The 24,450-nt window shown below is 52.5% G+C and overlaps 1 protein-coding gene across 2 annotated transcripts; it reads left to right on the top strand.

Moving 5' to 3' along the window:
* The first annotated feature begins 1,735 nt into the window (after positions 1 to 1,735).
* On the top strand, positions 1,736 to 23,904 carry Kbtbd11 (kelch repeat and BTB domain containing 11). 2 transcript variants are annotated; one of them, XM_015988281.3, is made up of 2 exons: positions 1,736 to 1,929; positions 17,281 to 23,904. In XM_015988281.3, the coding sequence occupies exon 2, from the start codon at positions 18,047 to 18,049 to the stop codon at positions 19,946 to 19,948; it is 1,902 nt and encodes a 633-aa protein (XP_015843767.2). In that variant the 5' UTR covers positions 1,736 to 1,929; positions 17,281 to 18,046; the 3' UTR covers positions 19,949 to 23,904. The 2 variants fall into 2 exon arrangements, with proteins under 2 accessions (XP_015843767.2, XP_015843766.2); XM_015988280.3 differs by lacking the exon at positions 1,736 to 1,929 and adding an exon at positions 1,952 to 2,104.
* Positions 23,905 to 24,450: the final 546 nt, after the last annotated feature.

Genomic DNA, 24,450 nt, shown 5'->3' with positions numbered 1-24,450 from the left:
TGTGAAGAGACCTCATGACCACGGCAACTCTTATAAAGGAAAATATTCCACTGGAGTTGGCTTATAGTTCAGAGGTTCAGTTCATTGTCATCGTGGAGAGACATGGTACTGTGCAGGCAGACATAGTGCTGGAGAAGTAGCTGAGAGTCCTACATTTTGCAGGCAACAGGAAGTGGTCTGAGGGTCACACTGAGCAAAGCTTGAGCAAAAGAGACCTCAAAGCCCGGCCCCCATAGTGACACACTTCCTGCAACAAGGCCACTCCCTTTGGGGGGAGTTTTCTTTCAAACCACCACACCCGTGATGGTCTGTCTTCATGCTTCTCAAGTCCACACTGCTGTTAGGCTCTTTCTGAGGCAGGAGGATTTAATGGCATACACTATTACTATTACTCCCAGCAGGACCACAATCCAGGTCAGTTTCAGGACCTCAGAGGCACAAAGAACTTCCAATGTGGGGGTAACATCCATGAACATTTTCTGAAAGAGTTGAAGAACTGGATGAAGTAACTCAAACTACCTTCCCAGGGTCTACGGCAGGAGAGTCATTGGGCTTACCCCCATGTGCTTCCCCAGTTAGATATTTATAGACTCCAGTTTCAGTGAAATTTGCAGAGGTGTGGTGATTAGTTGGAAGTTCTTTGTAAAAATCTCAGGGGGGGGGGAGTGGGAGGGAAGGGATGCAAGTTCCATATGAGCCTATGTAGGAGCATGAAAAGATGGAGAAAGACAATAGCAATCCTCTCAGCATCCAGAGCAGGGATGCTGGGGGCTGGTGGTGTAGAGGAAGCCAAGAGGCTGTTTCCTGGTCGGCCTTCTGCCTTTTCTCCACCTACGTGTAAATGGAAACGTGCTAAAGAGACCTCAAGAGTCTCTCACATGTTTAAGGAAAAACTGAAATTAATAATGAAAATGGTCTCAGCCTCAAGATTGCCTATTTATATTACAACCAACAGAAAATGGAAGGTTTAATTCCAGCAGTTTGCAGCTTTCTGCCCAGATTGATGTCTGGCTACAGAACAAGAAGGGTTTTTACAGCTTTGGTATTGAACTCAGAAGGGCCGATGGTGTAAATTGGCCAAGCATATCAAAGCCGAGAAGAAGGAAGCAAATGTCCAAGTCCTCTGTGCTCTGAAATCTAGCCATGGGTAATTTGCATAAAGCTTTTAAAAGTAACATTTACCCGGGGCCCAACCCTGATTTGACAACTTGTCACCCCAGGCTGTCCACGTAAGGAGGGGAAGGCCTTGTCTAGACACCAGGAAACGTCCACTGGTTGGCACGCTTCACTATCCCGGACTTTTTAAAGATTCCAAACACCATCAGGATGTAGGCAATGGGTTTTTAATTACTACGTGTGGCATCGTCTCTTACAGATGCTCAGCGGGGCCAGGATGTGGTGCTGGAGGTCCAACAGCCAAGAGGGCCCTAGGTGGGACCGTGCGCGCCGCTGACACCTATTCCGGGTGCCTTTCGGGTTCGAGGGGGGCTCAACAGGTCATGCCCGCCGGATGTGGCTGCGTTTCGTTACTGGAGGCGCCCTGTGCGCGGTGGAGCAGTTGTCAAGGCCGGCGGCTGCCCGGGGCGAGCTCCAGGCCTCTGCTCACCCGGGGTGCAAAGGGTTAAGTGCGGAGGCGCGGGAGCGGCGGGCCGGCGGGCGCGGGGCACAGCGCGCACTAGGCCCTCGGAGGGCAAGCTCAGCCGCAGCCCCCGCGGGTGGATCCCCGTCCCGGAGGCGGCGCACGGGGCCGCGGGGTGCACGCGCGCCGGGGCCGTGGGCGGCCGCCCAGCTCGCGCTCCCTCCAAGCGCGGGGCGCACGCACGAGAGAGCGGCCGCTGCCAACCCGGGGAGGTTGGCGCCGGAGCGGAGGAGCCCGGCGCGCTCCCGGCGGTGGGAAGGCGCGCAGGATCGCGGCGCTCGCTCTCACAGGTGCGTGGGGGGTTCGCGCAGCGCATCCACCCTGCGGGCGCTCGTACAGGTGCGCGCGAATGTTCGCACGCGCATGCGCGCCTGAGACAACCCCACCACCACCCCGGCCAGGCTGCGTGTCCTGGGCTCGGGTGGGCGCAGGGTGGAGGGAGAGCGGCGAGCCACCAGCGTTGAGGTAGGGGGGCCGGGCGCGGCCTGCGGGATGCTGGGAGGATGGAGGGACCTCGGGATGGAAGGCAGGGGCGCTGCTCTTGGCGGGAGGTGGGGACTGGCGGGGGGCCGGGTTCCTCCAAGGTAATCACCGGGCTGGGCGTGGGAGGGCGGCAGGCGACAGTGAGTCGCCCGCGCGGGTCCCTCCCAGGCCTGGGTCTGGCCGCTCCTTTCTGCCGCCTGCGGCGCCGGGTTCTTCCCTGGGGGGCCCAGGGACGCGGCACTAGCTCGAAATGTGGACATGGTTTGGTGCGCCTGGACCGAGGGCCTTATGCTGTCTGTCCCCATTCGGCACGCTTAGTCTGCGGGGGTGTGTGGGGGGGCCATGGCACAACCATACTTTTCGTTCCGGTGAGCCTCGGCTCGTGGAGCCAGACGGCGGGTCGGGGATGCCCGGTGGCCTGCGCGGGTACGTGCCTGACAGCTCGGTGGGGAGGGGACGGAAGGAGGAAAGCGCGCTGCATTTAAATTAGGACCGTGCGGCCGCTCGCCTTCAGCCAGGCGAAGAGGCTGGCAATGGAGCCAGCCAGCCTTCCCGGAACCCTGCCAGCCCCGCTGCGCCGCGGGGACAGCCCCTCCGGGGCGGTGGGGCAGATCCTGCAGAGTTAGTTCCTCTCCGTTGGCCCGCTGCACCTGTAGCGTTAGACAGGAAGGTTTTCTCTCCAACACTATGTAGCTTTCCTAAAGTACTAACCTCCCCCCTCCCCGCCCCCTCCCCCGCCGCCGCCGCCGCTAGTGTCTATTCCGGAGACAGGAAAAAGCACGTCATCCTGGTGAGCACTTTTACTTCCACTCAGCCCACTCGGGAGCTTATCTTGAAGTTCCTTGGTTCCCCGTGGGTTCCCAGCACCCCACCACTTCCCACTGAATCGCAGTTACTCAGTCTCTAATTAGTAACCCCGTGGCTGTCAATGGCGCTCTTAAGCCTTTCATCCTGAGCGGTTCCTATTATTAGAACCCTCCCCCCCCCCCCCCCCCCGCCAAGTCTTTCTTGCCAGGCAGAAAGGAGCTTTCCCGGGTACCAGAGTTGCTGGGAGAAACCAGTGTCCCGCCCCGCGCTGATTCACTTAGGTGCTCCAACGCTCCCTTCTGGTGCAACTCAGCTAAGGCTCGGTGACAGCTTTTCACTGTCAGCTACGACGAGAAACGGCTCATCCTGTCATTAGAAAAAATACAGAGGGGGAAATGCTGGAAATATTTTGCTTATAGTACGTAAGGTCATCTCTGGTTTGGGAGGAGGGAGAAAGCATTAAATGCGCCTCTTTCTTTCCCCGCAACGCCATCTTAGGGGCCACTACGCCCCAAGAGGATGGAAGGGTCTAAGATCTGTGGTTTGAGATCACATCACCACTTTGTTCCCCGCTGTCGGTGGTCTCAGATGGGGTATGTTCCAGTACGGGTCACACAGCATGAACAAAGAGACGGGACAGCGTCTCTCTCCTTGCAGTACGCTTTCTGAGCCAAGCAGCTCTCCCTTTGCAAGCTCATATTTCAGATGTTTCCTAAACACCAACGGCATAGATTGCTGTGTAATAACAGCTTGGTGCAGATCTGGATCCACTTAGGCAGTGGCAATGATTCTCTGGACCGCCCTGCATCTCGGCTGTGGTCAGAACAGACTGTGTCAGCTGGGTATGGGGACTGCATGGAGCAGGGCAGGCTGCCTCCAGTGGAAACCAGCCCAGCCTCCTGTGAGTGCCCTTAGTCCAGGGATGTCTGCCCTGTTCTGGAAGCCATGGGTTATTAGCTCACCGATGGCCTTGAGTTTTAGCTTTTCTCTTGAGACCATTCCGGTTATACGCTGAGAGTGTCAGTACCAACACGGTTTGTAGAGTATTTACAGCCAACAACTTTTAGAATAGAAGGCAAACTTCTAGGAGTTTATGTTTGGGGAACATTCTGGCTCCCGCTAGATGTCGTATCATAATTAAATATCGCCTTGGAAACCGAAACTGCTTCAAGTCCTGCGAGTGCCGTTCAAATGGCTGAACACTCATTCTTTCAGTAGTGTTCACAGATGTCTGCTGTATGGTATAATCCTAGGAGCCAGGTACATCATTCTGCGTAACATGGCCTCATCTCCCTGCCTGTGCATCTTAGACTTGAAACAGTGAAAGGTATGAAGCATGCCCTTTCAGAACTTGTGTGAAAGCTCTGAAGGGAGTGTGTACATCCCGTAAACATACATAATGAAGGCTCCTGGTGTGGCCAGGGGATTGGTATGGTGCCTCAGCAGGGACTTCATGTGCAAAGGCCCTGTAGTGTGAGACAGACCGCTAGGCAAGGCCAGAGAGGAGGCCTTGGAAAGTCTGTCTGTAACCTCAGTTCACATGCATCAATGAAGCGATACTGGAGGGTCGGATGGATTTGCATGTGGCTCAGTTTTACAGAATGGAGATCCTGAGTCAAAGGGAAATCCTGAAGTTGGGGGGTGTGGGTAAGATGTTGCATACATAAAAGGCCTTGTAGGGGTGTTTGGGGTCATTGTTTTGGTTAAGAACCCTTAGAGCCATACAGCTTTGGTGTCTGCCTTCACTGTGTCTGGGATCTCTGAGCCACATCCATCTTCTGCTTTTGCTGGTGATGTGGACATCTGCTTTTGGATGCAACGGTCAGCACCGCTATTTGGAATGCCCATCTTCTGAGACTGGCCCTTCACTTGCTTCCCAGCACCACAGAGTGTAGTCCTCAGTTCAAGCATCAAGACTCCCGTTCAGGTTCTCTGAGAAAACTCCATGGCTTAGACAATAGCATCCATTCATTTTGCTTGCCATCCTGCAGTCTCCGAGGTGGTATGTCTGCCAATCAGTGCCAGATGTGGCAGCCTGCAAGCCAGGGCTTGAGTCACGGAAAGCTGCTGTTCTCTTCTGGCACCGCTGGGCAGAGGCAGCTGGACCTCTGAGTTATCTGTGTGTCAACTCGCTCCCCCGTGGATCATGGGCTGTAAGGAGCATGTTCTAAGAAAGAGCCCCATAGAAGCTGGACCACTTTTCCGGAGGAGCCTTGAGTCACATAGTGTTGTTTTCGTCACAGTCACAACCTGCCGATTGAAGGAAGAGATGGAACTCCACCACTCAGGGAACTGTGTCATCTCCTACCCAGGGAGAGCACTGAAGAAGTCCCATCTAAGAGGTGTCCTTGGAAAGCATCACTTGTCACAGTCAGACCTCCAACTGCTGCATTTAACACTACCTCCCCCTCCCGCCCCCTTTGCGCCCCATGAGATGAGGGTCAAAAGTCTCAATACCTTATATTCTTGTGGGGTCAGGGTTTTTAAGTCATGTTACTGGGTGAAGGAGCTGCCTTGAGGCCTTCCTACCCATTGGAAGGCCTGTGTACCAAAGAGGGGAGATGTTGGCCCTGCACCCACAGGTACCACAATGGGCAGCACAGGGTCACTGTCGATCTTGTTAGTGTTCCGCAAACAGCCATGGGATGTGAGTGTGCAGGCGCGCGCGCGCGCGTGTGTGTGTGTGTGTGTGTGTGTGTGTGTATGTGTGTGTGTGTGTGTGTGTGTGTGTATGTGTGTGTGTGTGTGTGTGTGTATGTGTGTGTGTGTGTGTGTGTGTGTGTGTGTGTGTGTGTGTGTGACGGGTGCTGTGACTAACAAGAAATTAAAGGGAAAGGGACTTGTTGTGGCTCATGATCTGATACAGGGACCACATGGCAGCGGGAACATGAGGTGGCAGTCAGGGAGCAGAGGGGATGGATGCGTTTCCTTTTTCCTCTTTATTCAGCCCACTTTCAGGGCGGGTCTTCTCTTCAGAGGCGTCTTCTAGATGGTTCCAGTTCCAGTCAAATTGACAATGAAGAATCAGCACAACCCAGCCCCCACTGGTGGGGGCAGCCCAGCAGGCAGAGCCCCGGGTCTTGAGCAATAATTGTGGTTTCTTCTCACACGACTGACTCACAGTGAAGCTCGGTCCCAGTTAAGGTTTGGGTATGAAGTGTCCCCTGAAAGGCTTGCGTTGGAGGCTTGGTTCCTGATGACACACGTACTTGGTCATTTGGAGGTTGACGCTGCCGTGTGCAAGCTCTCGTAGTGCTTGGTTCATTGTGAGTCCGGCCCTCACCTTTTGCCTTTTCTGGAGGCATCACTTACCCTCTGCTTTTGGCCAGGCCTGTCCCAGAAGCTGTGTAGACGGCCAGAGCTGTGTCCGTGGACTTCCCGATCCTCAGAGATACGTAACTTTCTATGTTTTTATAAGTTTCCCAGTCTCAGGTGTTCAGTCACAGTCACAGAAAATGGGTTAGTACACCAGGAAGAGCTGATGGTGCAGCATGAGCCTGGAGGGTGAATTCTCTTTCCTCAGGCACCTCCATCTCTTTCTCTAAGCTCTGGACTGACCAGGTAAGGCCTACTCAGAGAATGGAGGACATCTGGCTTTACCCAGGCTGCTGACTTCGTCTAAAAGGTGTTCCAGGGGACATATAGACTGGTGTTGGACCAAACATCTGGATAGTGTGGTACACCTACATGGATGATAAAACTAACCATTTTCTCTTCTCTTGGTGAGAAGGGGAATCTGAGAGGCTGAGAGGCCAGTGACCCACAGCTATCCCAAGACAGCCAGGTACAAGCTAGCAGTAGCTTAGTTCTGGCTCTCCAAAGCTCTTCCTTCTCCTTGGCAATGTCTGCTCTTTGCAGCTAAGTGACTTTCTCTGCCTGTGTCCTGCCCCCGCAGTGCCTCCAGAGCCTAGGATGATGTTTCATCCTGTACTGTTCCCTTTAGCTGGAGCTGGCCACATCTCACCCCATCCGATTTCCAGTTGTCTCTAGTTTCCAGGGCTCTCTGGGGACCCAGGCTGCTGGACAGAAGCTGCATCTGTACACCCCATCCACACAAAATGTTTCCTTTACTCAGACTTCCGCAAGGCTGCTGTGAATAAAATGCCGACAGTTCCCAAAAGTGCTGCGCTCTGCCGAGAAGGAACCACAGAGCCCCATGGTTCTCCCTTAACTTTTTTTTGGGGGGGAGGGGGGCGCTCAGTGAGGTATCATCACAGGAAACACAGAGCCGACACCTGCAGTAGACTTGCTAATATGGGAGTCTAGCAGAGAAGGATAAAGCAACCTGGTCCACAAAACAAACAAAAGACTGGAGGAAAGGCAGGAGTGAGCCTTACCTGCCAGTACTTACCTCAGGGATAACACGGGTTCCATTCCCCCCAAAAAGCACATTGCAGCTATTTCCCAGAGAAGAGTCAACTAATGCTGCCTGTGAGAGGCAGGCTTCACGTCTAAGGTTAAACTGCACGAAGTGAGGTGGCAGAGAGATCTACTGTATGAAAGGAGCCTGAGGGATGGAGGACGGTTGTGCTTGTGTCCAATGAAACAAGCTAAATCAGAACCTTGGTGGCCAGACAAAGGCGCTCTGTGCTGCTGGAGCACACGTAACGATAGTAATTAGGTTAGAGTCTTAATTGGAGTCACTGTTGCTGTGACGAAGCACCATGACCTAAAGCAACTTGGGGAGGAAAGGGGTTATTTGGCTCACACTTCCATATCACTCTTCATCACTGAAGGAATTCAGGACAGGAACTCAAGCAGGGCAGGAACCTGGAGGCAGGAGCTGAGACAGAGGCCATGAAGGGGTGCTGCTTACTGACTTACTTCCCAGGGCTTGCTCAGTCTGCGTTCTTATAGAATCTAGGACCACCCAGCCCAGGGCTGGGGCCCCTCCCACCAATGATTAATTAAGGAAATGCTGTAGAGGCTTGCCGTACATCTCAGTTGAGACTCCCTCCTCTTAGATCACTGTAGCATGTGTCAAGCTGACGTACAACTAGCCAGCACAAATAGCAACAACAATAATAAAGCAGAGATCAGTTTATCAGACAGGGCAGTGTTAAGCTGCCAAACTCACTTGTTCTTGGAGCCAGGTGTCATTTGTTTGGAAGGTTGACGGAGCATGTAGCCGGCATGGCAGGGTCTGTTTGGCTTGGAGGCTGTGGATGCCCAGAGCTAGCAGGAACCTGCCTGAGACCCCTGCTTGCCTTGGTTAATTTCTGTGTCCTCCCCTCTCCAAGGAGAGGGACACCTGGAACTCTGGCCTCTTAAGACTTAGCCTGCTCCTTTCAACACAGTGTCTGTCTGCCTGCCTTCTCTGCTGCTAACTGATAAAGAATGAATAACTGATAAAGGAAGAATTCTTAGGTAGGAGTGTCTAGAATATGCTCTCAGGACTGAGGGAAGCTCCTGTATAAAATGAAAAGTGCCTTTGTAAGACTCCTGTTGCAAAGGCCAGTCTAAGTGGCTGGTCCACTCTCCCGAGACCCCCTTAGAGGGAAGGTGCTGATGTCTATAGGAAGGCTACCCACAGAAGCTAGAAGGGTATTGGACCACCCATGTGACCTTTGGCCCCAAAGGGAGATAATCCTAATTTCAGAGTCCCCTGGGACCCGTGCTGAGGTCGGATTACAGCCACTCCTTCCCACGTCAGGACACTTGGAACGTTTCCTGCTCCCAGAGGATTTCAGCACTAGAGTGTGGGGAGAGGCCTCACCAGTCACACAAGATGCTGCAGCCTGTTTGGGGGTGGCCAGGATGTCTTGCCAAGTACTGGTCCAAGCGGGAGTCCTCGAGAAAGACTCTAGCAGGCCCGAGCACGGCAGCACATGGCACGGACAGCTTTTGCCTCCCCCTTCTCTGCCATTCCCTCAACCTTCGTAAGCCTTTAGATGCCGGTCCTAAAGCTGGCCCCCATGGGCTGTTCCCTTATTTGGCCACTTCCTCCTCCTGAGGTTGACTACCAAGGTCCAGCTATCGAAGTATTGAAGTCCAGCAACCAAAAGCCCCCTTTTGACCACCCTCATTAACATGCCCAATTAAAATTAACCAACTCATCCTAACACGGGGTTTCCCCCTTTTCCTTAATAAACGGCCTGTAGACGTTTCCTATGGGCCACGTCTGTCTCCTCTAGAGTAGCGGTCCTTGTCTCTCCAGGGCAGATGTCTCTCCCCCCCCCATCTCTTACTCCTTTTTTCTTTTCTCTCATCCTCTATCTCCTGTCTCTGTCTTTTATTCCCTGCCCTCTGGGGCAAATAAATCTCCTTTGTGCTGAGAACTTGGTCTTGGGGTGTCTTGTGCCGACTTTGAGGTCCTTTCATCCTGAATGTTCTACAGAGGCTACCTTCAAACCTACGTGTTGGGAAAAAAATGAAATAAAGATGAGTGTGTCAGCAACCATTGAGAAGTCGGTGTGATGGTGGTGAACGTGTCTGGAATGCACGGTTCCAAGCTCATCTCAGGGCCTAATTGTAGGCAGATTTTGCATCCACAGGTGTCTCCACCTCTCGGAACCTTGGGACAGGAAGTGGTCTTCTTGCTCTTACCCATCAGACCACAGGTTCTGATGCCCACTTCCACAGCAGTGGTTAAACTGTCAGTGAAAAGAACCCTGCTCATCTCTGCCCTGCTGCATGTCCAGTTAACCTAGTTAGTGGAGATGGTCACATGACCAGCCTAGGGGGCCCCACCCTGGTCTTCCTGTTCTCAGCATCATCGGTTCCCAGCCTCTTCTTCCTGACATCCAAACAGGAAGTTTGGACACGACCACTGTGATGAAAAGAATCCCGTTTTCTCTCTGGACCCGAAGCAGTTAACACTTGCTGTTGAGGCTGAGCAGGAAGTTCCAGTTCAATAATATCCTCTGTTTGAGAACGGAGCAGACAGTTTTTCATGATGCAGGCACAGTGGGTGAGGAGAGCATGGAAGCTGGAGGCTGGCTGGGGGCTCCTGCCGGGTTTAAGTTTGTCCGGGCCTTGTCATCTCCTGTGCTGACTAGAAGATGCAGGTGGGACCTACCACCATGTGATCTTGTCCAAGCTTTAGCTTAATAAACCCAAGAGCCTAGAACTTTAGAGCTTACCCCCACGTGAGTGTTCATTTTGATTTTCTTTGTTTCATTTGCCTAGAACGTGAGCAACCGCCCAAGTCACCTACCCCCGTCATGCCCCGCTGCCTGGTGTCAATCTTATTTTGTCTGGGATTTTGCACCCTGCGTTTAGTGTAGGCCGGCTCCCTTCACTGAAAAGCCTGCCGCTGGAGCATTCAGAATAACAAATTATGAACAAAAAGACTTTGAACAAACGCAAAATATCAAAGAAACAGAAAGGAGGCCCCTCCCGTTCATTCCTGAGACTGAACGTGTTGTTGTTGGGCCTTTGATGTTCACCCATCCTGAGAAGCCCAGCAGCGGGGAGCAAGAGGAAATGCCCCTGTACTTCACAAGTACATGCTGCACAAAGACCCGACTCACCTCCCTTCCTGTGTTTTCCACTTTATAAAAGACAGGCAGTGTGTGTGTATTTTAAAAAGCCTATCAATGGCATTATAGGGAAACATCTGCTAGATCTTCATAAAGTCGGAATCGTGTTTGTGGGATTCACTTGGATTGGCCCATGCAGATTTTAGCTCATTGGTTTTAAGGTAAAGTTAGTGGTGCTGTAATTAAGAGTCAAAATCTTTTATCTTTTGTTCATATCTGAAAGGACAGACTAGTCAGGTTCCACCTGCACATCACTGCTCGGTTTAAATCTTTAAAAGCCACTCATAGTCCCCTTTGAGACCAAGGTGACAAAACTCTGTGGCCACCCAAGATCTTGCTGCCCCACTGGCTCCTGAGGTTTCTTACAGTCCATTGGCCACTCTCCTGTGGAGGTCAGTTCCACAGACTCACTCCCACAGGCCTTACCCCTGGAATCTCCCGCTGGCTTCAGCAGACATTTCATATTCTCAGGGAGCATCACTTGCCCTGGAAGTTAGATCTTACTATGACGTACTATGTAGCACGAATCTTAAAAGGTCTTAGTAATAAAATCAAACCCGGAGCCAGGTATTGGGATGAATGCTGGAAGATCAGAGAAGCAGAACAAGCCACAGCTTCCTCACCTCGCCAGTTCCTCAGCTGATCCCGTTTCCTCAGACTTGAAGCATCTGTGTCCTCATCCAAATGGATCTCAACTGAACTGCTTCTTGAAAGCCTGAAAGCTTAACCAGCTCTAGTTCCTGGTCCTCACGCCTTATATACCTTTCTGCTTCCTGCCGTCACTTCCTGGGATTAAAGGCTCCTGTCACCATGCCTGGCTGTTTCCAGTGTGGCTTTAAACTCACAGAGATCCAGGCGGATCTCTGCTTCTGGAATGTTAGGATTAAAGGTGTGTGTGCCACCATTTTCTGGCCTCTATATCTAGTGGATTGTTCTGTTCTCTGACCCCAGATAAGTTTATTAGGGTGCACAATATTTTCAGGAACACAATAGCACCACAGTACTAGGTCTTGTGTCCACTCTTAGCTGGCGTATGATTCCATTTGAAGATGTGCCAGCTTAGTTTGTCTCCTGATACAGCTCCAGAGGGTGAGGATTAACTGATGTCTTGCCTCATCCAGGTACCCAGCCCTGTGTGCCCATCACACGGTAGGTGCTCCGTGTGTCTCTCCTAATGACTACCTGTAAGTATTTTCCAGCTCTGGGGGATCAGTCAGAACCTAAGTGGATGGTTGAGAAAGCTGCAGATTCATTGGTCTCGATGGTCTGCCGTTTCTGACACTAGCACCTGTTGCGGGTGAAATGTTCGATTTGGACTTCAGACTCACAGAAGATTCCATAATCAGGCTGATTCAGGCAGTGCTAGGAACTGGATGTTATAGCTATAAATGTAAGATAGACTTACAGTTTGTATACCTTTTCCCCCCAGGTCTTGGTGATTGTGGGTGTTCATGCTTTCTATTTCTCCAAGTCTCTAATTTCACTTGAGTCACCAGGAGGGGCAGACACTTGTGATTTCATAATATTCCATTTGTGTCTGGGCATATGTCCTCACAGAAGTCAGGGGCACAGCTTGAGTCATCTGACCCTTGGATGCTTTGAGTGGACAAACATTTAATTTCAACACTTTTCTGTCAGTACATCCAAGTCTGATCCCATGAGTTTGTCTGCCTTGTACCAGAGATGGGGTGGATGGGGTTGCTCTACACACCTGGTTCGAATGCTCCCATCGTTGGGCAGGTCTTTATCCCCATCCACTTTCAAGTGTGGTACTCTAGGCATCTCATCACATCAAAGGAAAGATGCATCCTGTATGATGTGAAACTAATCAATTCCTGTGTGTGTTTCAGAATAGTTGGATATAAAAACATCCACAATTGGGTGGAGGAAACAGACTGTTAACATCTATGATTTCATGACCCGGTGTCCAACTGGATTAGTGAAAATTTAATCTCTCTACATGATACTTTAGATCCTTCCAAATAGCTCTCATCTGGTGATGGTCAGGGATCCCAGGGGAAGGAATCCAGCCTCCTCTCTATATGCAGTGGGGCCTGACCCTAGTGCACATAGGGTAAAACCCTGGGGGCTAGAGTATGTGACTGAGTGTAAACCTTTAAACACCTTGACCAGTGACTCAGTCCTGTTAGCTCACATGGGCTTACTGACTTAAGGACTAGGAATGCCAAATGCCTCGGCTCTCCTCTCCAAGGCCACCTGTGGACTGTGCAAGGGCAATAGTGGGGCCACTGCTGGGCTTCGTTTGGTCTTTTGAGACCGTGCCCCTAATACTTCTGAGCACAGAACACTTTTTTTGTGTGTGTCTTAAATCCAGACGAGGGTAGCTGCTCTGCTGCTCTTGGGCATGGCTGGGATGGTGGCCACAGCTGTGGGAGCATGTCCAGATGCGTCCTGGTGGGATGCAGCTCACAGACCTCAGAATCCTGCAAGCCAGATGAAGGTCTGGGACCTGACCCAGTCCAGTGTTCTCTCTTCTGTGATTTTCATTTCTTAGACTTTTTTTTTTTACTTATGTGTTGAGATTTACACACACACACATACACACACACACACACACACACACACACACACACACACACACACACCAGCCAGGGCAAGTTTTCCCTCAATTCCAGCAGTGATTGGAGCAGATACCATGGAACATGAACTTAAAGAATAAAAGATACCATGGAGTATGAGCTTAAGGAATAAGAATTTTGGCTCACAGGAGAATGGAGATTCCTAGACAAAGCTGCCTTCTCTGACATACACATCACGTCTCTGCATGGCTACCATCCTGAGATGGTGGGCACACACTATCTCATGAGCTGCTCTAGCAGGGAAGGGTCTGATGGGTGGGGAGAGAGGTGAGTGGTAAGAGGAAACACATTGCCCTGTGCCTCATCTACTGGCACAGGGATCCCGGTTGCAGTTTATTGGTTCTTGACTATGAAGCACCAGGTAGACAGCAAAGACACCTTTCCCAGAGACCCTGTGGTCCTGTAGGTGTGGGAGACACAGACATGATGTGGGAGAGACAGGGGGGAGGTTTGTCTTATAAGTACTACATACTCATTGAAGTTTGCCTCAGGTTTGTAAGTCCATCAACAAACAAAGTGAGCTGGCTGTAATGACCTGAAGGATTCTAACAACTGGCATTATAGATAGCAAAGCATGGCACTTAATTTTGAATAAACTGATAACCATATAGCCCAGTGTCCACAGTGGGAAGCCACATACAATCTTATGTTTTTTATTCATATAAATGGTAAACAGAAATTTAATATTGTTTAGATATTTTTAAGGTCTAAGAAGGTCATATTCTTACAGAGGAAATGCTATGTAAATTGTATTTAAAAGCCTGCTGTGGTGCATGATTTCCTGACTAGTTCAGGAGGAGACTTTGCCTCTCATTCCCCTCCTCTGCCCTGGCACACTCCTTCCCAGCAGTATTCTGGACAAACAGCCTCCCTGAGGAGAGTCTTGTCCTAAGGTCTGGAGCAGGCAGTGAGGCCTTCCATGACTGCACCAGAACGGTGACAGCGCTCTGCAGGAGCCTCCGAGGAATTCTCGCCCGAGAGCTGACCACAAAGCAGGGAAATTTCCATTTGCAAACCTCCCTCCGTTTGGTTTGGAATTCCATGAGAATGGTCTTAGCAGAACCACAGCTGTTGGAGCCTTGCTGTAGTCTATTTGCTTAAACTTCAGTAACTTCTTAAAGCTGGCATGGTTTACAGTTAACCCTCTAACTTATGAACGTGGCTGTTTCAATTGTACAACTAACACTGCTTCCCTGAAGACTGCTGTACACAAACATGCGCAGGAGGGGAGTGTGTTCACACCAGAGTCAGAAAGCTCAGGCACTCATTCCCACCGACAGGCTGTCCAGGAAGCCATCCCATTGTTAGTGAGGGCTTGTGTGTGTGGAAATGGACGGGCTGCGCTGTCTGTTTTCAGGTTAAGCTGCGGTAATGGGTGATAAAACCCAGTCTCCTTTAACACCACCTCCCAAAGGCAAAGGGCCCCTCTGTCTTGCTCCTATGGGGAACTTCGATACCTGCATCTCTTTTTTGAGCTGGGGAGCTGTGCCGCCAGCCTGAGCTCCCAGTTCAGGTAACCAGATTTCTGAAGTGTGACCCTGGCTTTAATGCGGGGCAGCATTGATTGTCAGATTGCTCAGAACCTGTTCAGCACCAGCTTCACAGAGGTGTGGTTGACAGGTTTTGCTGCAGGGTGGGGTGCTACTGACTGTCACAGGGTGACAGCAGAGCTCTTGCTGGGGGAGGGAGCAGAGCGAGGCTACATGAGCTGTGTGCTCCGTGCCAACTCCACAGGACTCCACCAACTCATCTTGCCGTCTGTGCTGAGGGTAGCATGGGACATCGAGGAATTCACTGGGACACCGTTAAAGCCATACTCTGGAAATAAGCTTCCAAAAGTCATGTGGGGGCCATGTGTGTTGGGAGTAACAGCGATTTAGGCTTAAGAACGCAGCAGGCATGCTTTTGGAGGTAGCTGAGTTTCCTTTTTCCTGAATGACTAGGAGCTAGAGGCAGCTCCATCCCAGGTCTCCTGAACAGAGACAGCCCCCCTCCCCAGGTGTGGGCCAGACCACACCACTGCCTTAGCATAGCTTCAGCATGGAGACTCTGTTAGTTATGGGCACAGTAAAATGCTCACTTACTGCACGTTCTTTCAGGATTTAGGACCTTTAAATGGCCAATCCCAAGCTGCCCTTCTAGAGTCTTCTGTTGCTTGGTTCTTCTCTCAGGCTATGAAACCAGGGAACCAGGTAGTTCTGAAACCACTTCCCAAGTCAGAAGACATTCTAAAGGTGACAGTCTGCTGTCCCTCGTGGAGGCAGTGTGAAGAATGGGCCAACCAGGAAAGCCAGCTCTGTTTCTGTCTCATGCAGCGAGGTTTCCAGACACTTCCACATGAGACTTGAAGTGTGTCCTGCTTCTGACTTCAGTTTCCTGCAGTGGCTAAGCCCGGAGGAAAAGCTCTACAGCCCGTGGGGTGCTGGGGTACCCGTCTCTCTGGTGTTTGCAGTCATCCTCACATCCTCATTGCTGGGGGCCAACAAGTCCTTCTGATGCCTGGACTGACGGAGAGCTGGATGGAGGCTTCGTTGGGTCAACCAGCGGACATCATGCCCTGTACCCATCCTCCTTGGAGTCTCCTGACCCATGTGCCTGGTGAGCAAGGCTTCAGGTCCCCAGACTTCTCTAGCATCACCCCTCCTGAGGATCTTCCTGCAGTGCCATGGGCAGAGTGAACATGCCAAATGAAACAGTTCTCGCATGGGGGGAACGGAATGTCTCCCAGTTCCATAATAAACTCATCAGTGGCAAAGTGGCTTAAAGAACCGGTGTGGGCGGGAGTGCTGTACACTACATTCTTCTGTGTCATTCTCTTCATCCCTATGACAAAACACCTGGCCAACAACTTGAGAGGTGAAGGATTTGGGGGCTTCCTACTTAAAGGTTTATAGTCCACTACCCTGGGGTAGGTATGACAGCCGGGGCTTCATCTGTGATGGTGAGAGCCTGCCCGGGGTTTGTTATGTCTTAGCAGATCAGAAAGCAGGAAAGTAGGTGGGAAAGAGATAATGGTCTAGAACCTTCAAGCCACAGCCACAGCTCCTAAACGCACATATATCTAGGATAGCCATGAATGTGGCCTAAAATCAAATTTATAACTTAAAACATGAGGGGATTGGTTTGGGGGAGGGGTTAAATTGACGGCACAGGTCTCCGGGCAGGAGCGCTGTCGATGACAACATCCTGTTGCAATGTCGAAAGGTTGGGTATGCTTGTTACTTCAGGCATCCACAGCCCCCTCCACCAGCACCCCTCCAAGAGCAGCTGGGAACCACGCACTCAAACATAAGCCTGTGAGGGACAGTTCACACTCAAGCTCTAGCAGCACTTACATAATAGTGTGTGTGTGTGTGTGTGTGTGTGTGTGTGTGTGTGTGTGTGTGTAACAGGTCACATGATGTGCAAGGAAAGTACCTGAATGCTACTTCTTGCCTTGGGGTGGCAAAGTGCCAGCTCTTGAGCTGTCTCCAATGTCCTCATTCCTATTCTTCTGAAGGATAGAAGACAACTGGGCCACACTGTCCTGCCCCCCAAGTCCCCTCCAGCAAGGCAGGGAATCCTCCACCAGGGGCTGCCAGAGCAGGAGGACTCTGCCTAGGATTCTGCAGGGTCCTGACCCCCTCCCACACCTCTGCCGCTTTGCCTTGCTTTCTCCTTTACCCACTTCATGCTATTTGGCAATCGCCTCTCTGAAGAAGAGACCCGATTCCAATCACGGCCACAGGTGGCAGGTGGAGCCCCAGGACCGGATCCTTGACTGAGGACGATTTCAAATATTTGATGCATATTTGTTGTAATTAAGGTGGTTGTCCAGAAAAGCCAAGGGAGACTGCCAACACATTAAGTTAATGAGGTTTTGTAGCCACACTGAGCTTCCTCGACACACGGTCTTTCTTGCTTCTGAAGGTGCTTCTACTGGGTTTAAACTTGATGTTGATGGCTGGCGATGTCCAACTTAATGGAACTAGCCACGTGTTGGGTTTACTTTACCGTGGTCAGAGCCTCTTTTGGTGACACCTGTTGCCTGAACTGGGCTCTTAGTCTTGTGCCGGGGGTGGAGGGAGTGGGGTGGGGTGGGATGGGGAGTGGGGGGTGGGGGGGCGGGAGCTGAGTAATTATGTATTTCCTCTCCACCAAACTCCAGTGCTAATCAGACGTTTGGCTACCAGACCAGAGACTACTAACTGCTGCTGATGGAGGGTCTGGGGTAAAACCATTTCACTCAGCGATGAAACTCAAAATCTTCCCGCTTTCCTTCTGTGAACAGGAGCAAGAATATGGAGAGCGATGTGGGCCCCTGACACCCCACAAAGGAAGCAGCAGAGGCAGGCTCCAGATGGCAAAGGAAGAAGGCCTGGGTGACACAGGAACTGCCGTTCCAGACACCCACCCATAGGTGGAGTGGTTCCCTAAGCGGACAGCGTGGGTGCAGAGCTGCCACCCGGGACTCAGAGAGAGAGACACACCTTAGCTGAACTCGTGGCTGCACAGCTAGCTGGAGGCTCAAACAGAGCTGAAGCCAAGGATTTCAATGTGGTCACAGCCCCTTAAGAGAGGATTTGCTGGTCCTGGGGCCACAGCGTTGTGAGGCAAGGTGACACAGTGGGTTCACACAGAGTCAAATGAAGGGCATGCCTTGGCGGACCAGACTCATTTAACCTCGGTTCTCCAGAGGGGCCGTACAAGAGAGCCGCAGCTCAGGGTTGTCGTCGGACGTGTAAACCGCAGCAAAACTTCCCTGGCACCAAGCTGGTTGGTCCACCTCCACCCCGACGGATATAGCCAGAGCGGAGGATCCCGCGGTTCAAAAGTTCAGTGGGAGTTGGGCGCGTCCTCCTCGCAGGAGAGGAGAGTGGGAAGGGCAAGGTGGGAGTGGCGTGAACAGGGGGGTGGGGTGGTGGACATATGTGAAATCTGATCTGGTGCCAAGGAAAGGGTGTGCTGCCAAAGACCCCAGGGCAACGACCGCTCAGCCTCCACCAGGCATGTGTGACGCCTGAGCTGGGAGAGACCGCACACAACCCAACCCACTCATGGAGAACTCTGTGGCGTCTTTCGTCCTCTACCCGGGGACGGAGCCCGGGACTCCGAGAGAGGACAGCCTGCCGCTGCCAGCCGAGGAGGAGGAGGGCGCTGCGTCCCCGGCGCAGACACCCTGCAGTCTCAGCACCTCGCTGTGTTTCAGCTCCGGGGACGACTCCCCGCCGCAGTCTCGCGCCTCTGCCGCGGAGGGCGCCGAGGCCTCTCCTCCTCCTCCTCATCGCAGCGACTTGCGCGTGGTGGAGACGCAGTGGGAAGTCAGCAGCGCCGCGTCCCCGGAGTCCCCGGAAGAGTGCGCGCGCCCGGAAGAGCCCGCGTCGCCGGAGGAGCCCCCTTCCCGCCACGAGGACGCGCGTCCTGCGGAGTCTCTAGACGAGCTCGGGGAGCCGGTGCCGGTGCCGCCCGGGGTCGGGTCCGCGCACGGAGAACCCGACCTGGTCATCGAGGTGGCGGGTCGCCGGCTGCGGGCGCATAAGGCGGTGCTGGCGGCGCGCAGCGACTACTTCCGCGCGCGCGCGTCACGGGACGTGCTGCGGGTGCAAGGCGTGAGCTTCACGGCCCTGCGGCTGCTGCTGGCCGACGCGTACAGCGGGTGCATGGCGGGCGTGCGGCCCGACAACGTGGCCGAGGTGGTGGCCGGCGCGCGCCGCCTCCAGCTGCCCGGCGCTGCGCAGCGCGCCACCGATGCCATGGCGCCGCATTTGAGCCTGGACAATTGCTACGAGGTGCTGAGCGCAGGCAAGCGGCAGCGGCTGAGCGAGCTGCGCGACGCCGCCTACTGCTTCATGAGCGACCACTACCTGGAGGTGCTGCGCGAGCCCGCCGTCTTTGGGCGCCTATCCGGTGCCGAGCGCGATCTGCTGCTGCGGCGCCGCCTGGGTTCGGGCCGCCCCAGCCTGCTGGCCGCTGCGCTCGGACCCACCGGGGAGCGCGCGGGCAGCCGTCCGCAGAGCCCGTCCGGGGACGCGGAGTCGCGCGGGGACGCGGCCGTTTATTGCTACCAGGCGGAGGCCGGGGAGTGGCGGGAGCTGACGCGGCTGCCCGAGGGCGCACCAGCGCGTGGTTGCGGCCTCTGCGTGCTCTTCAACTACCTCTTCGTGGCGGGTGGTGTGGCTCCCGCGGGTCCCGATGGCCGCGCGCGCCCGTCGGACCAGGTGTTTTGCTACAACCCGGCCACGGACTGCTGGAGTACCGTGCGGCCACTGCGCCAGGCGCGCTCGCAGGTGCAGCTGCTGGCCCTGGACGGCCACCTGTACGCCGTGGGCGGCGAGTGCCTGCTCAGCGTGGAGCGTTATGACCCGCGAGCGGACCGCTGGACCGCGGTAGCCCCTCTGCCCCGGGGCGCCTTCGCAGTGGCCCACGAGGCTGCAACCTGCAACGGCGAGATCTACGTGTCCGGGGGCTCGCTGTTCTACCGCCTGCTCAAGTACGACCCCCGGCGCGATGAGTGGCAGGAGTGCCCATGCAGCAGCAGCCGAGAGCGCTCTGCTGACATGGTGGCCCTCGACGGCTTCCTTTATCGCTTTGACCTGTGCGGGAGCCGCGGTGACGCTCAGGCTGCGGCGGGTCCAGGTGGCGGGGTCAGCGTCTTCCGCTACCATTGCCTGGCCAAGCAATGGAGCCAGTGTGCTGTGCACCTGCGGCCCCCGGGCGCCCCATCGGGCCTGCAGCCCTTCCGCTGCGTCGCCCTGGACGGTACCATCTACTGTGTGAGCCGCGCGGGGACCTGGCGCTACGTGCCTTCTCAGGACACTGAGGCTGGCGGCGAAATGGGACCTGGTGGCAGCTTTGAGCCCGAACCCCTAGGATCCCCTCTGGATGTCCGGGGCGTACTATTTCCATTTGTGCTCAACCTGCCTGAGAAACCGGACCGCGGGGAGCAGGGTGCCGCGTAGGACAGGATCAGCTGGGCAACTCCACCGTCCAGCAGCTGGGGGTTGTGTCTGTGCAAGTGGGCTAGGGCCCTCCCCCCCCCCAGTGGGGAGGGAGGGCAAAGAGGGCGCAGGAAAGGAGGGAAGCTATCCATAGGGCAGGCTGCTGGCCACAGTGCATCATGCCACCGCTTTGCGAGTAGAAGCTTGGCTGGCTGGGTCTGAAGACTTTTTTTTGCAATGCTGTTTTAAGCCCTGCTTTGCAGCGCTGGATTCTCCTGTTGCTTCACTTGGTTAGTGAGGTTGATGGCATAAAGTTCGGGAAGATGCAGATAAACTGATGCGTAAGGGTAGAGGCCACGGATGAAGCCAGATGTAAGGGTGGACATAAGGTGTGATGAGGAGCCTGCCCAGTCCCTTCCTTCCTTACCGGTGACTGCAAGGTTCTCAAGCCTGAACGGGGTCCTAGAGCAGGCCAGGCATCAATGCAACTGCAGGGGGGCGGGGGGAAGGTCGCATCCCACACTGAGGTTTAAAACCATAACTTCTAAGATCTACACGACCTGCAAAGTTCACGGTGTGAGGCGTAACTTGAAAGAGTATCGCGTCAAGTACTGAGGGTGAATCTTTGTTGACCAACATGGTTTCTCGTCCCAAACATACTGTGTCCAACCACAGACACACAACCAGGCCTGTGTTTTGGAGCGGAGGCATTCTTTGAGGCAACTGTGTAGAGGATGTTATTAGCGAGAGTGGTCATTTATCTTTGCTTAGATTTGAAGTCTTTGGTGAGGACATGCTATCCGGCAGCATGCTAAATGGCAAAGCATGGCCAGCAAGGAAGTCTTCTTACTGGAAGGACCCCAGGACGCCAGGCTCTGCATGCTCCCCCACTTCCCCGTTTTAGAATGAACTAGGGCAGGCTTTCCCCTCTAAAACAAGTTAGAGTCATGTGTTGATGGTTGCACGGTTTGAGCTCTCCGCTTGGTTATGTTTTGACCATGTCTTCTGTGATGCTGATGAGGGGGATGAACTGAGAACCATCTCCCAAGAAAGTGTAGGAGAGTGATATGCTAAGGAGTAGGACAAGGAGAAATACATGTGTTTTGAATGTAGTTTAGCAAGTAAGTGACATTTATCTAACTTCCAAAATACCCTCATAGAGTTGAAAGGAGACTCGTACTCAGAGAAGGTTGCAAGGACCAAAACCACATCATTTCTCTCGTGTGTTCGGATGTCGGATATTTTGAGTATATACGGACAAGGCTTCCTACTTATTAAGATGTTAGGGACAAAAATGCATGCTCCCAAATAACTGGTTCAGATTCCACATCTAGCCCATTGTTTTATTACAACAGGGTCCCTACACGTTGAGAGTTTCTAGAACATACATAGAGGAAGCTCCACATACACCATGTCATCTCCATAGAAGTCGGTGGTTAGCTGGGAAATAGGTCAGACTTTAAGAGTCTGCTCTGAAAGGTCACGGTGAAGTGTGTTTAGAAACAACCCGCGTGGTTATTCTGTATGACCCAGGGGAATGGAGTTTACAGATTCTGTTTGTGTGTTCCGGTCGCTTTGTGCTTGCTCGTGATTACTCATAAACCAAGAAAATGTCTTAGCAACTTGGTTAATCATCTTAGGAAAGAAAAACAGACTTCTTATGGCCTGGTTTTATTGGTCTGTCTTAAAGGTGTCCTGGAGAAAGGTCTGCAGATGAGCAAAGTGAAACGATGTTTAGAGAGATATATCTTTTTCCCTCTGGAGTTTCGTTTCTGTTGCTAGCACTTTTGTATGAAACCAGTCCCTATTTTCCATTCCTTAAGTACCAAACTTACTAAATATTGTTAAGTAGCTTTTTCCTCGGAAGTCATTCCTCTGACGTTCTGAAATCTGGCCTCTTGAGTGACATGTCCCCGGAGAGGACAGATGTACACCAGACAGGGGAGTCTTCCTGTGAGGACTGGCATGCTATTGTGCCCCACAGAACACAAACAAAACCCAAGGAAGTCAAAAGGGTATATGTATTAATTTGTGAGCCGTGAAAGGAAAATTAGTTCATTAATCACAAATAGATGTGTGGCCAACAACCCATTTTTAGGGAACATATATTTTATATCCTGTTTTTAAATAGTGACCCCATATGAAAACGTACTACAGGCCCTGGCACGTCTTAGCAACCATGCATTTTGTTCTTGGGACTGGGAAGACCTACTACCCATCTGTCCTAGAGTCATTTCATGTTGACATAAGCAACTTAAGGGAGAGAGAGCTTATTCTGAGCTCAGAGTTCAGGTTACAGTCCCTCATGCTGTGGAAGTCACAGGGCAGGACCTTGAGGGAGCAGGTTATATTGATCTGCAGTCAAGGGACAGCGTTGAATGCTCATTACCGCCCAGCTCCCTTTCTCCATGTAAACATTCCCAGGACCCAGTCAAGAAACAGTGTGACCCATAGTGAGCAGCTCTTTCCATTTCAATTAATGCAATCAAGGTAACTCCCAGCAGGCATGCTTAGAGGCCCATCTTCCAGGTGATTCTAGAGCTTGTCAGCAAACACTGACCTTTGTGCCCCCCACCCCCACCCCCACAAACAGACGTGAACTCTATAAGGTATCTGGTTTGGTAGTAAGGGGAGCAGGCATCTCTGGGATGTGCCTCTGGTGTGTGAACCAGGGTAGGTCCTTTCGTGTTCTACAGGCCGGTCACACTCTGCATCTAACTCCACCTAGAAGGATGGTTGGTGTGAGCACAGATAAGGCTATCAGTTAAAAGAGTCAAATAAGGCGTTTGTGACACCCATTTCACAGTCTCAGGACATTAACCCTTGCACACTGACATCCCGAGTGTTCTAGAGGACAGTGCTGCTTCAAGAGGAAAATGATTAACACACAGAAAGGATTGACCTTTTGTTTGGTTGATGGGTAATTACATTTGTATTGCCAGGGTTCATTTGGGATCCTAGGCAACGAGCTAATGTTTCTTGGTTTTCTTTCTGTTTTGTACTTTGGCATGGGTCAAGCCCCACCTCTAGCACAGACTCTTGGCAGCTTCGTGGACTTGGAATGTGGTGATTCGGTTTCTAAGGATAGGATGGCAGGAGTTTCTTTTACTCTATGAAAATGGATATTGTGGAAATTTTGCTGGCTGTTTATAATTTCTTACCTGTATTGGTTTTGCTATGTCGGAAAAAAACAAAACAAAACAAAACACAATGAACAGTGATCTCTAGTGATCCCGGTGGTGCCTGCCCCAGCTGTTAGCAGACTTTCTCCAGGGTTGAAGTTGAATGCCTGATGAAGGTCAGATGAAGTCAAGAAGGTCAGAAGGGTCTGATGAAGTCAAGGTGAGTCAGGGCGTGACCATCCGGAGTGTCTTAGTGGCCGATGGGGGCCAAAGCGCTCTCTGGTGTTGTGTTAGTTTAGATGCCTTCTCTAACTTACAGTCAGTTTTCATTTTTTGATTCTCAAAAATGTCCAATGTCCCCGCTTCTTCTGTGATCTTAGTCACCGGGAAGTAATGACCCACGCTAAAAGTGGAACTGTGCCAGCTCTCTAGCTGCGTCTGCCTTTATCCAAGCAGCCATGCCATTTATGCTCTGTCCACATCCGTGAAGAGGGCTGTGCTGGGAGACGCTGAAGAACCTGGCAGGAAACTGGTCTCGGCAGCTGCTTCACGTGGCTTGGTGGACCGGTGTGGGTTGAAGAAAAAGTCTAGGTGTATTCTAACGTGAGACTACGGCCACCACCACCCCGGCCCCCCACCATGCTTGGTAAAGCTCTGACCAGTACCTACTAACTAGTTCGCACATGCTGCCATTTAGTCAAGATCTGCACATGTTTAAGGGACAGCCAGGCCAGCTGTTACTGGGTATATAGTTACCGTGCTAACGCTTGAGTTTTATCCTAGGCATAAATACTGTAAATCCTTTATGTTTGCCACCTACGCCAAGACGAAATAAACCATGTGGAAACTGCCGGCGCTTCCCGAAATTTTGCTGTGCTTGCTTCTCCCTCTGAGCCCCAGAAATGGCAGCTGTGGTGTGTCCCCATCATAACTGGATTCTAAAAATGAGTCTTGAGAGACCTAGGGTTAGTATCACGGCAGCCAGCTTCCAAGGATGCTGAGGTCTCCTCTCTCTCTCAGTCATCCTCAGGATGTTCATGACCTCCATCTCTATACTTGTCCTCATAGCTAGCCAGGTCACAGCCAGGTCCTGCCCTGGAGGATGGGGTTATGGAGCCATGAGGGCTGGGTGTGGAATCATAAGGTTCACACAGCTGCCAGAACCAAGAAGTGGTCACTGCATGCCATGGGTGGGTGGGTGGGTAGGGTGGGGTGGGGTGGCTGGGAATCCAGGACAGAGTGAGAGTGAGCCAAGCCAGGCCTTTGCTGTGGCTCCTGTAGGGGACAGGCAGAGCTGAGCGGACTACTCATTGTTGGCAGGTGTGACTGTTCTGGGTTCTGGGCTTTGGGGTTCCTCTCCAGCTCCTTGGCTCTGTCTGGCCTTTGGGATCCTCTTTGATT

This window comes from Peromyscus maniculatus, chromosome 17 (genome assembly GCF_049852395.1).
Source record: "Peromyscus maniculatus bairdii isolate BWxNUB_F1_BW_parent chromosome 17, HU_Pman_BW_mat_3.1, whole genome shotgun sequence".
NCBI classification, from domain to species: domain Eukaryota; kingdom Metazoa; phylum Chordata; class Mammalia; order Rodentia; family Cricetidae; genus Peromyscus; species Peromyscus maniculatus.
The sequence above is the reverse complement of the archived record's forward strand: the minus strand, read 5'-3'. Positions and strand labels throughout refer to the sequence as shown.

What these genes read in the sequence shown, in the direction of transcription:
- Kbtbd11 (XM_015988281.3), top strand. Translation starts at nt 18,047, where the DNA reads ATGGAGAACTCTGTGGCGTCTTTCGTCCTCTACCCGGGGACGGAGCCC.